Source organism: Sciurus carolinensis, chromosome 4 (genome assembly GCF_902686445.1).
Source record: "Sciurus carolinensis chromosome 4, mSciCar1.2, whole genome shotgun sequence".
In the NCBI taxonomy this organism is placed as follows: Eukaryota; Metazoa; Chordata; class Mammalia; order Rodentia; family Sciuridae; genus Sciurus; species Sciurus carolinensis.
In genome coordinates this window covers 88,333,748-88,347,720 of record NC_062216.1, presented here as the reverse complement: position 1 = coordinate 88,347,720, position 13,973 = coordinate 88,333,748, and the positions used below count along the sequence as shown (strand labels likewise).

Genomic DNA, 13,973 nt, shown 5'->3' with positions numbered 1-13,973 from the left:
TGATTTGATACTGGAAAATGAGCCTTTCTGCTGAATCTGCATTAGAAGCTAGTATCTAACTTATCTCCCTGTTGTATGCTGCAGGGAGTATTCCTGCATATGCGGATTTATAGAGAACACCAATAATATAAATCCAGTCTTTGAGGAGATAAATAGTAATTGTTTTCAACCAGAAAGACTCAAGCCAGTTTCTCATGCCTTCGCTCAGCTTTCCATCATGCTGTCCTGCCCATGATCTCATTTCACATTCAGCCTTTTGTACCCTCCCTGGGCCTGTGTGCTTAGGTAGAACTTAGGTAGAACAGGTGACCCCAAGAATGCAGGCTGAGGGTCTGATGGTTGGAATAAGTCCCAGGCAGGAGTGAGTGATGTGCAGGTCCTGGACCAGATCCGCGCAGCAGCCAAGGGCCCCTGGACATTAGAGCCACCAGAGTCCTGGAACTAGCCCTTTTAGAAACCTACCTACATTGGCTCCTCCAAGTTATCCAGCTCCTCTGTACTGTCTAGGGAAATCAGATAAAGAGGGAAGCTCGGTGGGGTGTATAGTAGAGCCAAGAGTTACATTTACTTCTCTCCTCCTTGATACCTGACAATACCTGGACGACAATAGGCATGCCTCAATTGTAGCAAGTCTGTCATGGGAGGAAGAAACTAGTGCTAACCCCCTCTAGAATTTACTATGCTTCTGGATAGCCACCATATTTTCAAACTCACCTTTAAGCTCCAATTTTTTATTCATGGTGAAAATTCTAAGGTTCCTAATATTTCATTTACTTTTTGAGCTGTATTTTATTGTGAAATACAGAATACTAGAGACAAGTACATATTTATATTTGCAAGATTCCTCAAGAATGCCTGCAGTGTACATCTTTGCACTTTCTCATACCTGCCCCTTGAGGTACAATTGCCATAATGAGTTTTAGAGGCTTTATTTCTTGATTATCTTGTGATGAATGCTTCCCTTTAAAAAAAAAAAAGCATATTTTATTTTTTTAAGTTTAAATAGGTATGTGTTTGTGTGTGTTTTGCTTTTGTTAAATATTATGTATGTATAATTTATCTGTGTTGCTGTGTGAAACCATAATTCTTTCATTTTCATTACTGTGTAGTATTCCATTGTATGAATGTACCAACACTTTCTTTTCTGTTCTGTTTTGCTGGCTTTGAGGTATCTCTTGCTTTGGAGGGACTATTGTGAACAATTGATGAGTATTAGGATACATGCATCTCCAACTTTCCTAGATAATATAAAATTGTTTTCCAAAGTGATTTTGCCAATGTACATGCCTACCACCACTGACTGGGAGTTCCAGTTTCTCCACATCTTCACCAGTGCTTCTGAATTGCTGCCAGTGTGGGGTGGAGGTAACTCTATTTTGCTATGGTTTTTATTTGCATTTCTGTTCTTATTGCTGACTAATGGGTAGAGCATTTCTTCATATATAGGTGCAACTCGACTTATGAGGGGTTTCTGTCCTGGTGAAACTATCCTATGTTGAATCTATTGTAAGTCAAAAGTGCATTTAACACACCTGAGCAGCTAAATGTTATAGCTTGGTGACAGGGTGCACTGCAGACCATCAGGTGTTTTCCCTCCTGGTCGCGTGGCTATGGCATGTGCTGCATGGCCTTGCAAGAAGGCAGAGCACTGTGCCTCACTAGCCCAGGAGAAGACCAGATTCAAAGTACAGGTTCGACTGAATGTGTCTGGTTTTGCATCATCATAAAATAGAAAAATCATTAAGTCAAACCAGCATTAGTTGGAGTCCAGGTGTGTGTCTGTTCCTATGGAGTTGGATTTCCTCTTCTTTTGTAAATTGCCTCATTCTATGTCCCTGAACAATGTCCAGATCACTTTTAGTTCTTTAATTCACTTAGGATCAATTTTCATGTTTAGTAAGAAGTAAGGATATGATTAGTAGGTAAATTAGGAATAAATAATTTACTAGTAAGTTGTAAATTTAGCTGGGCATGGTGGTGCACACCTGTAATCCCAGTGATTTGGAAGGCTGAGGCAGGAGGATCTCAAGTTCAAAGCCAACCTCAACAACTTAATGAGGCCCTATGCAACTTACCAACACTCTGTCTCAAATGAAGCAAAAAAAAAATTTTTTGACACCAAAAGAAAAAAAAAAAACTACAACAGTAAGATATTTAGTAATAGTCTCTTCACTACTTTTGGTAATAAATCAGTAAGATCTTATTTAAATTTAAGTATGATAACCCATTTGCCTTGGCCCTATTTATTAATCACTGTTCTCATCTATCTTCAATTACAAATCAAGGATCTATGTGTGGATCTATAGCATGCAGGTCTTTATTTTTATCTGACTTATTTCTTATTTGCCCAGGTTTCCACTGTCCTGGTTATTTTAGCTTTCTAATAAACACTGACATCTTGCAGAATAAGTTCTTAGACCCTTGTTGGTTTTCTTCTTCCTTTTTATTTTTTTATTTTATTTATTTAATTTTTTGGTACTGGGGATTGAACTCGGGGGTGCTCAACCACTGAACCACATCTCCAGCCCTATTTTGTATTTTATTTAGAGACAGGTTTTCACTTAGTTGCTTTGTGCCTCACTATTGCTGAGGCTGGCTTTGAACTCATGATCCTCCTGCTTCAGCCTCTCCAGCTGCTGGGACTACAGGTGTGCGTCACTGCTAGCTATGCTTGGCCCTATGGGGAAAGAGGTAGACCTCTGGGGCTCACATCTGAGTTTGTATTTTTTCTTATATTTTGACTTGATATTTCCTTACCACTTGCTTTAATGAGATTTTTCAAAAAATATGTTTTATTCATCATTTTTACCCATTTCCAGCAGGAGGAAACAGACCATAGTCTGTATAATGCTGTGCTTTTAAAGTTTTGTTTTTTTTTTAATTCTTTTAATTGAGGTGAAATTCACGTAGTATGCAATTAATCATTTTAAAGTGAACAGTTAAATGACATTTAACATCCATGATGTTAAATCATGTGCAATCACCTGTGCCTAGTTCCAAACTTAGTTCCAAAACCTTTTCATCATGGCAAAAGGAAACGTCATACCCAGTAAGCAGGTGCTTCCTATTTTTGCCTCCCCTTGTTGCTGTCAACCACCAATCTGCATTCTGTCTTTATGGATTTGCCTGTTCTGGAGAGTTCATATAAATGGAATCACACCATAGGTGACATTTCGTGCCTGTCCGGCTCCTGCCTTGAGGTTTAAATTGTTTTTTCCCTTATCTCTGATCCTCTCCTGTCCATGTCCCGTACTTCCCCTCCAGTCCCACCATTGTGGCACCAGCTCTAAAGTACTTGACATGAGGTGCTTAAACGTGCTTGTATCCTTGCAAAACAGGTGCTGTTGTCATATGCTTTCGATTTGCTTAAATGCTTTATGGCAGTCTGCTCCTTCTGACTCACCCTGGCCTTCTGTGGCAAGCATCACTACACTCTCCTTATCTTTGGTAGTAGACATGGCTGACTGGGAGAGGTTTGAATTTGCCTTTGTCTTGCCTCCATCACAAACCCTGGTGTGAAGATCGTCATTGTCTCCATCCCTATGTGAACCTTACATGCAAATTTGATGTGGTCATCGGTTTCCCAAGGTCAAAGAGCTAGTTAGGGATGCCACAATTTTAACCCTGCTGGTGCAGAAATGAGTGCACTCTGTACAAGACGGGTGGGAATGGAAGCATAAATTGCAGCGGGGGAAATTAATGTTGGCCTTCCTCCTGTCCTTCTGGATGGGGAGGTTACACCCTCTTTTACTTCTGTGTAACGTTGGAACATGAGGTGATGCTCCATTCTTGCCCCATTCTCCTAGTTCTTTACTGCTGTTTCCAGATCATGCCTGAAAGCTGTGGCATTTTCTGCCCCTTCTCACAGCTGTGAACAGAGGACCTCTCAGTCACTCCCCTACCTTGACTGGGATGTTTCCTGTTCCATGCCTCTTCCTTTCTACTGACTCACGTGGATGTGATTTAAACTGCTAAATTCACAGCCTGTCTTGTATGCCAGCTCAGAAAGCCTTCATCTGCCATCACTCCACTCGTATAACCTCCACCCACCCCTTCACACTTGGTCACCATCTGAAGCTGCTCACCCTCTAACGTCTTACTCCATGTCGCTGACAATCAAATGTTACTAACCAGTCACTGAATGAAATCCCGAGCTCCAGCTTTCCCAGTATCCACCTTCACGCTTCTTGTTTTTGACTTCATCGAAATCTCCAACATCTTCAGTCCTTTTTTTTTTTTTTTTCCTCCTAGTCGTTTAGTACCTTTCTGTGGCAAACCAACTTCCTGAATGCTACACATCTATAACCAGGTTGTTGGGTGCTACAGAGAAAATAACACAAAGGTACCGCTTGGCACACATTTATTATCTCCAGCCTCAGTGACCTTCAGAACTTCTCACGATCCTTACGTGCCTCTTGCATTGTTTTCCACGCCTACAGTAGCTATTCAACTGTCACCACAGTCCTCCCACCTCCTTCTCTCTCTTTTCCTCCTCTTTCAGCAGATAACCTTAGCTCCCGATGCACTGAAAACATTGACAGTGTCACATAGGGCCTCTCAACTTCATGCTGGCTCTCCTCCAAATGCATCTATTTTTGGACCTCTTTTAGCCTTTTTGCCTCCTCTCTGACAAAGGAATTCTCCACTTCCGAGGCTGTATAATTTCTCTCAATGTCATTTGTCATTTTGCTACCATATCTTAAACCAGCCAGCTCAGATCCTGATTTCCCACTATATATTTCATTGTTTTCTGATCTTTGGTCAATTCTCACTGCAGTACTTTACCCAGAAATGCATTTGTTGACATTCAGTATATTTTTCCAAAACTAACTAAAGGGGCCTCTTCTTCCAAAATTTTTTTGACTCATCCCAGACAAATGATTTCCTCTCGAACTGTTATGCCTCTTATTGTCTTTCCTTTTTGGTACTTATCCTATGCTGTCTGTCTTACAGTGTACTTACCATGTGTGATTTGATGGTGGGATAAGTTTGGAGACATGTATCATGCAGTTTTGTGCCTGTGGGAACATCATAGAGTGTTTGTGCAAAGCAAGATGACTACAGCCTCACTAGGCAGTATAATTTTACCAGACTGCCCTTTTATATGCAGTGCATCATTAAAATAAGCATCACTATGCAGTGCATAATTTATCTGTCCATGGTCTGTTTACTTAACTGATTGCAAGCTCCAAGGAAGCAGGAGTGGTGCACTCATTACAACTTCTTTGTAGCCTACACCAGTTCCTACGCAAAGGCTCACACAGCAGGTGCCTAGCCAACATCTGTAAGGTGATCAACCAACCACTCAGCTTCTCTGTGCCCCCTCTTTCCATGAACAATTCATGCATACCTGCATGACAGTTATCAGATGCTATGCCATACATTTTACATGCTAGAGAAAACCTGCAGGGGAAAATCCAGCCTTGCCTTTTCAGAGTTTTTCATTATTTTATAAAGAGATTTTCTAGGGCAATATTTAGTTACAATTTAGATGGCACCAATTCATTGCACAAAATTCCTAAATAATAATGTGCTCAGAAATTTCATCATGTGTGGTTTTGAAATAAAATTCTAATTTAAGAGCCAGGCATATCTTCTTCAGTTTCCCCTGACTTTTCCAGCACCTTCTTTGTCCCCATCTGTGTCCGTTTCACTCTCCTAGTCCTTGGGTTCTGTTACACCTCCTTTCATTTTGCATTTTTATAACTGTGCAGGTCATCAAATCCACGTGAATTGCTAAACAAATAGACTGCTGGGATGAATGTAGGATCTTGTTATCATTTATACCACCCAGCAGTATTGCCTCACTTCTGTGCATATTTCCTGTCCCCTTTACTTTTTATTTTAACTTCAATGAATAGTGATCAGTCTCCACCTTTTAGGAATCTCATTCATTACAGCCAATAAAGTCATTTTGTAGAAATAATTTGTGGTTATTTCTGTTTTTTTATTTTCTTTGGGATTCTGGAACTTGTCTAGTACTGAGAAAATAATTGACATAAGGATTGCTTTGGAAAGTATTTGGGTTGATTAATTTTTAAGATGCTCAGATACAGTAATTATACAGTAATGATACAGTAATTCCAAACTTTCAAAGAAAATTCCTGTAATTTTTAGCAGTCTTCAAATATCACTAATTAAAAGATCCTCCTTGCACTTCAATTCTTCTTTGTTTTTTTAAAATGTATACCACTAGTTATAACTCTATATTAGAATTTTACCACTACCCCATTTTGAAAGTCTCAGTACTATAAAAAGAAAATTTATTGTAATTGGAAGTATTCTCTAGTACACATAGATGACTTAATTTCTGTATTATTTTTTTCTAGGTCACAAATGGATACTTTTCATGGGGAAGTGGTTTAGCTACATTATCCAATATAGACATTCGAATTCCAACAGGTAAGGGTCCTCTGCTATGTATTTTTGTAATTGTTACTCATAACAATCATAGTTTTCCAAGATGATTGAGGCTTACAAGAAAAGAAGGACTTTTAAAAGACAAACAGTTCGTTAGGATTACGTATTTGCACTATGTTGCTCATGAGCTGCTGCATGGGGATGACTGGAATTATAAAGCCTGACTTTCAACAAAGAAGACAATCTTTGAACAAGTTATTTACTGCTGATTAGTGCCACTTAAATAATGGGATAATTAATTTGTGTCATTTTGTGTGTGAAAAGCTTTAAAGAAAGCATATATAAGAAAACTGTGTTCTATCCTTTAAGAATACTGATGAAAAGCTTTTGATTAAATACAGCATCCCTTCATGTTCAAAACACTAGAAAAAATAGGGGTAGTAGGAACATTCCTTGACATTGTAAAGGCTATCTAAGCTAAGCCCATGGCCAATATCATTCTAAATGGTGAAAAACTGAAAGCGTTCCCCCTAAAAACTGGAACAAGGCAGGATGCCCTCTTTCACCACTTCTATTCAACATCATCCTTGAAACTCTCACCAGAGAAATTAGACAGACCAAAGAAATTAAAGGGATACAAATAAGAAAAGAAGAACTCAAACCATCACTATTCACTGATGACATGATTCTGTATTTAGAGGAGCTGAAAAATTCCAGCAGAAGACTTGGAGAACTCATAAATGAATTCTGTAAACTAGCAGAATATAAAATCAACACTCATAAATCTAATGCATATTCATAATTGATGAACAGTTTGAAAGAGAAATTAGGAAAACTATCCCATTCACAATAACCTCAAAAAAAAAAAAAAAAAAAAAAAAAAAAACCAAAACACAAAAGAGGTGAAAGACCTCTACAATGAGAACTACAGAACACTAAAGAAAGAAATTAAAGAAAACTTTAGAAGATGGAAAGATCTCTCATGTTCTCAGATAGGCAGAATTAATATTGTCAAAATGGTCATACTACTAAAAGTGCTATACAAATTCAATGTAATTCCAATTAAAATCCCAGTGACATTTCACCTAGAAATAGAGAAAACAATCATGAACTTCATCTGGAAGAGTAAGAGACTTCAAATAGCCAAAGTAATTCTTAGCAGGAAGAGCAAAGCAGGTGGTATCACAATACCAGACTTTCAACTATACTACAGAGCAATAGTAACAAAAACAGCACAGTATTGGCATCAAAATAGGCAGGTAGACCAATGGTACAGAATAGAAGACACAGAGACAAACCCACATAAATACAGTTATCTCATACTACACAAAGGAGTCAAAACATACATTGGAGAAAAGATAGCCTCTTCAACAAATGGTGCTGGGAAAACTGGAAATCCATATGCAGCAGAATGGAACTAAAACCCTTATATCTCACCCTGCACAAAACTCAATTCAAAATGAATCAAGGACCTAGGAATTAGACCAGAGACCCTCCACCTAGTAGAATACAAAGTAGTCCCGAATCTTCATCATGCTGACTTAGGACCAGACTTCCTTAACATGATTCCCAAAGCACAAGAAATAAAAGCAGGAATCAATAATTGCGATATATTCAAACTAAAAAGGTTTTTCTCAGCACAGAAAACAATCAACTACATGAAGAGAGAGCCTACAGAGTGGGAGAAAATCTTTGCCACACACACTTCAGATAGAGAACTAATCCCCAAAATCTATAAAGAACTCAAAAAACTTTACACCAAGAATACAAATAACCCAATCAAAAATGTGCTAAGGAAAGGAGCAGACACTTCACAGAAGAGCATCTACAAGCAGTCAACAGATATATGAAAAAATGTTCAACATCTCTAGTAATAAGAGAAATGCAAGTCAAAACTACCCTAAGATTTCATCTCACCCCAATTAGAATGGTGATTATCAAGAACACAAGCAACAATAGGTGTTGGCGAGGATGTGGGGAGAAAGGTACACTCATACATTGCTAGTGGGGTTGCAAATTAGTGCAGCCACTCTGGAAAGCAGTATAAAGATTCCTCAGAAAGCTTGGAATGGAACCACCATTTGACCCAACTATCCCACTCCTTGGCCTATACCCAAAGGACTTAAAATCAGCATACTACAGAGATACAGCCACATCAATGTTCATTGCTGCTCAATTCACCATAGCCAGATTGTGGAACCAACCTAGATGCCCTTCAGTTGATGAATGGATAAAGAAACTGTGGCATATATATACAATGGAATATTACTCAGCCATGAAGAATGATAAAATTATGGCATTTGCAGGCAAATGGATGAAATTGGAGAATATCATGCTAAGTGAGATAAGCCAATCTCAAAAAACTAAAGGCCGAATGATCCCACTGATAAGCGGAAGATGACACATAATGGGGGGTGGGAGGGGGGCAAGAATGGAGGAAGGAGGGACTGTATAGAGGGAAAAGAGGGGTGGGAGGGGTGGGGGGGAAGGGGAAAAAAAATAACAGAATGAATCAAACAACATTACCCTATGTATGATTACACAAATGGTATGCCTTGACTCCATGTACAAATAGAGAAACAACATGTATCCCATTTGTTTACAATAAAAAAAATAAATAAATTTAAAGTTTTCTCAGAATTCAACTATAAAAGACTTAAAATAAAAAGAAATTGAGCTGTTAAATATAAAAAAAAAAGAATAAATGAGGGCTGGGGATGTAGCTCAGTTGGTAGAGTGCTTGCCTCACAAGCACAAGGCCCTGGGTTCAATCCCCAGCACCGCAAAAAAAAAAAAAAAAAAAAAAAAAGAATACAAGAAACAATAGGTATTGGCAAGGATGTGGGGAGAAAGGTACACTCATACATTGCTGGTGGGGCTGCAAATTAGTGCAGCCACTCTGGAAAGCAGTATGGAGAGTCCTTAGAAAACTTGGAATGAAACCACCATTTGACCCAACTATCCCACTCTTTGGCCTATACCCAAAGGATTTAAAATCAGCATACTACAGTGATGAAGCCACATCAATGTTTATAGCAGCTCAATTCACAATAGCTAGATTGTAGAACCAACCTAGATGAATAGGATAAATAGATGAATGGATAAAGAAACTGTGGAATATATACATAATGGAATATTACTCAGTCATAAAGAAGAATAAAAGTATGGCATTTTCAGGTAAATGAATGGAGTTGGAAAATATGCTAAGTGAAATAAGCCAATCCCAAAAATCCAAGGGCCAAATGATTTCTCTGTTAAGTGGTTGATGATACATAATGAGAGAGGGCAGGGGAGGTAAGGGAAGAATGAAAGAAGGATGGATTGTGTAGACAGAAATGAGGGGTGGGAGGGGGCAGAGGAAGGAAAGATAATAGAATGAGACAAACATCATTACCCTATGTACATGTATGATTATGCAAATGGTATGACTCTATTTCATGTACAACCAGAAAAACTCCATTTGTGTACAATGAATCAAAATTACAAAAAGAATACTGATGTTTTCAAGACATTTAAGGCTCAGTTACCCAATAATTTTATTAATTTATCACTTATTCATTTATTTTTAAAGTTTTACTGAGATCTCATTGAGTTACAAAAATTACCTAACTTTAATATCTACATTTTGAAAAGTCTGAGCACCGCATATGCTCAGGGTTCCATCATCACAACCAAGGAACTAAATATTTTATCACTTGCAAAAGGTCCTTTGTGTTTTTATTTTATTTATTTATTTATTTTATTTATTTATGGTGGGAAGAACATTTAGCATGAGATCTCTTAAAGTGCACAGTATTGTACTGTTAACTGTAGGTATTGTATTGAACAGCAGATCTCTAGAACGTTTTCATCTTACATAACTGAATTTTTATACTCACTGAGCAGCGGTTTCCCATTTCTCTTTTCCCATGGCCGCTGGAACCACCATTCTCTTTTCTGCTTCTGTGAGTTTACCTATTTTATATACCTCTTATAAATGGAGTTATGTGGTATTTGTCCTTCTGTGACTGGCTTGTTGACTTAGTATAATGTCTTCTAGAGTCATCCATGTTATTGAAAACAGTGAGATTTCTTCTTTTATAGAGAAAATAATATTTTTGTACATATAGACCCCATTTTTTAAATCTATTCTGTCAGTGAATGCCTGGCTTGTTTCTGTATCTTGGATATTCTGAATAATGCTACTGTGCACATGAAGTACATATATCTCTTCAAGATCTTAATTGTAATTATTTTGCCTGAGCACTGGGATATGAGATTGCTGAATCATATGGTAGGTCTATTTTTTAAATTGAAGAACTCCTGTCCTGCTTTCCACAGTGGCTGTACAGTTCTGCATTTCCAATGATGGTCCATAGGGTTTCTGTTTCCCCACATCCTTGCCAACACTTGTTAACTTGTTTTTTATAATATCTATCCTAACAAGTGTGAGGTAATAGCCCATTTTAATTTTGATCAGCATTTCCCTGATTAGTGATGTTAAGCACCTTTTTATATACCTGGTGACAATTCCTATGTCTTCATTGGAGAAAGGTGTATTAAACTCCTTTGATCATTTTAAAAATTGGGCTATTTGGTTTTTTGGGGTTTTTTTCAAACATTTTTTCCCATCTGTCAGCACATTTTCCCTCTGTTGATCATTTCCTTTCCTGTGCAAAAGGTTTCTATTTTGATGTGATCTTTTCTATTTTTTTTGTTTTGCTGCCTTTGATTCTGATGTCAAATCCAAGAAGTCATTATCAAGAAGATTTCCCCCTATTTGTCTTTGAGGATTTTTATATTTTCGTGTCTGATGATTAAGTCTTTAGTTCATTTTGAACTGATTTTTGTGTGTCACTTAATCTAGCAGGTCAGTGTCATTTGTTTGTGTATGCATTTTGTTCCAACACCACTGGTGGAAGGTGTTTCCCTGTTGGGTCATCCTGCGGTCTCTCTGAGGATCTGTGGTGTATGTAGTTTACTTTTGGACTCTCTCTTTTGTTCCATTGGTCTCTCTGTGTGTGTCTCCTTGCAGGTACCTCACTGTTTTGATTGCTGTAGCTTTGTAATGTATTTTGAAGTCAAGAAGTATGATGCTTCCAGATTTATTCTTCTTTCTGAAGATGGTTTTGGCTATTTGGATCTATTCCACAATAGATCCATATGAATTTTAGAATTATTTTTCAATTTTTATAAAAAATTCCCTTGGGATTTTGATTGAGGTTACATTGAATTTGTAGATTGTTTTCTAAGTTATGGACATTTTAACAATACTAATTCTTCAAATCCATGATCATGGGATATGTTTCCACTTATATTTGTGTTGTCTTCAATTTCTTATATTAGTGTTTTGTCCCTTTTAGTGTATAAGTCTTTTTCCTTGTTGGCCAAGTTTATTCCTAATATTTATCTACTAACAACAAATTATCCATAAAGGAAATTAAGAAAACAATACCATTTATACTAAGGTATTAAAAAGTAAAAAATTAAGAATAAAGCCAATAATCTTATTTTAAATAATTGAATAGAAATATTTATTTGACATGGTCTAATGGTCAGTAGGTTAGTATTTCTCTGTAACATATGCAGGACCAAGTAAAATTTTAGGGAGTATCTTTAATAATAGTCCAAATCACTTTCATCTCATTTATCTATTTTACTCAAAACTTCCTTTTTCTCTGAGTGTATTGAATAATAAATTTAAAACTAATCTAGATAATTTAGGAAATTATTTCACTGCTGTATTTAAAAATTTCAGCAATCTTGGTTTGAAGATAATAAATTAAGACCTACATATTTTAATTTATCTTTCCTTTTCAACAAAGACATGTATCAGGAAAGGAGCTATTTAGATGAACTTATTGCTGGAAATCCAGATTAGGTCATAGATTAGCCCTTATAAATGTGTTTTTACAAATGTATTTTTTCCCAGTTAGTTGAGTTTTTATTTCTTTAATGAATTATCAAATCAGTTTTGAAATGTCTTTTTTGTCTCTTACACCATATGATGATAGCTAATGATGTCAGTGGATGTCTGACTAATTTCTGCTGTCATGTTTGTCTCCCAGATTAAATAGTCTCTCCTCTTGGGGGCCATCATTTCTAAACATGTCTTAATTTATTTCTCCCAGAGTTATTTCCCATCTTCTTGTTATCCTTTGTTTTGCTCTTCTAGGTCAGTTAACCATGATTGTGGGTCAAGTGGGATGTGGGAAGTCCTCTCTTCTCCTTGCCATCCTTGGTGAGATGCAGACGCTGGATGGGAAAGTTCACTGGAGCAAGTATGTGTACTTTGCAGTGGTTTTTGTTGTTCTGTTATATACGCGATAACCTTTCAAGGGAAGGACTTAGAGCAATAAACTCCCACATTATGAGTGTGAGAACCCCTCGGAAATAAGCACAGATTCTAAAAAACTTAGTGGAATCCTTAAATGTCACAAGTAAAAAGTTATAATACAATTTATTATAGAGGTTTATAATGTAAACTAGTATTTTGTAGAGATAACAGTAAGGTTGTGGTTATAAAGACAACATTTTTAAGGTAAATAAATGGGTAGCACTAAAAGAAAAAACTTTGAAATTCATTTTATAATAAAATAAGTTATGGGAAACTTGCATTATTTATAAAGTTTAAACACAAAACCTTAGTAGTTCAATAGAGAAGAAATATTAAATGATGTTTCTTAGACTCTTCATAAGAGACTATAAATCAGAAATTCCTCCTCACACTTAATGTAGACACTAAAAGCATCTGGTTAGAGATGTATAGGTCAGACAGGTATGTTGTGCAACTCTGAAAATGTAAAGACTGAGGTATGGCATTTCATCTAAATATTGAACTGGTTAGTTTAGGGTCTTCAAAGTATATCATGGAACTATAAAATTATTTAGAACCATAATAACGTAGAATTGAGTAATGAAAACTGAATCATATTTACTTAGTTTGGCCCAACTGATGGGCTTTCCATATGCAGAAACTGGTTCTAACTTATTAAGAAATCAGACTATTTGCTATTGGTTCTATATCAGGTGTAACTTGCCCCCAGGGAATATTTGGCAATATTTGGAAACATACTTGGTTGTTAAACTGGGAAACTGGGCTGCTGTTGTTTAGCTAGTAGACTCCAGAGATGCTGCCAAACATCCTACAATATACGGGAAAGTCCCCACAGCAAGGAATTATCTTACTCCAAAAGTCAGTTCTGCTGAAGTTGGAAGACCTTTCTCCTAACCTACAAATATCTTAAAAGTCGTTTTGTACCTACTATCATGAGTCCTATTGTGACTCAGTCTGCTGTTTAGATATAGCAGAATCTCTCAAGGAATACAGGTGATTCATGAGCCTTTTTAGAACAGATACCATTTTAAAGGCTAATGAAGAGAAGGAAGTGCATGCATGTAAAATTTGCCCTGGAATCAGTATAGAACTGTAAAGTTTATTTTCAGTGACTTTGACTAAAGGGGCTAAGAAACGTTGAGTGTACATTGTATCCCTATTGTATAAATCTACAAGACTGTAGCAGTGAAACCATTTACAGAATGGCCAGCAGATAATTGCTGCCTCTTCATGGCAGTTTCCTGTCCATCACTAAATTCAGGCCCTGGGTGGTGTTCCCTCTGCCACTGTCATCTCC

At 37.0% G+C, this 13,973-nt stretch overlaps 1 protein-coding gene and 1 non-coding gene across 13 annotated transcripts in view; both read left to right on the top strand.

Moving 5' to 3' along the window:
- Abcc9 (ATP binding cassette subfamily C member 9) overlaps window positions 1-13,973 on the top strand; it is a 137,471-nt gene that overhangs the window by 45,327 nt on the left and 78,171 nt on the right. For all 12 annotated transcript variants that reach the window (XM_047549223.1, XM_047549224.1, XM_047549221.1 and 9 more), the window contains 2 exons: window positions 6,330-6,402; window positions 12,515-12,620. In XM_047549223.1, the coding sequence (XP_047405179.1) occupies window positions 6,330-6,402; window positions 12,515-12,620 (179 nt within the window). The remainder of the gene's footprint in view (window positions 1-6,329; window positions 6,403-12,514; window positions 12,621-13,973) is intronic.
- Trnav-cac (transfer RNA valine (anticodon CAC)) lies at window positions 9,073-9,146 on the top strand. Its single transcript has one exon. It is a non-coding gene; the product is annotated as a tRNA-Val (tRNA).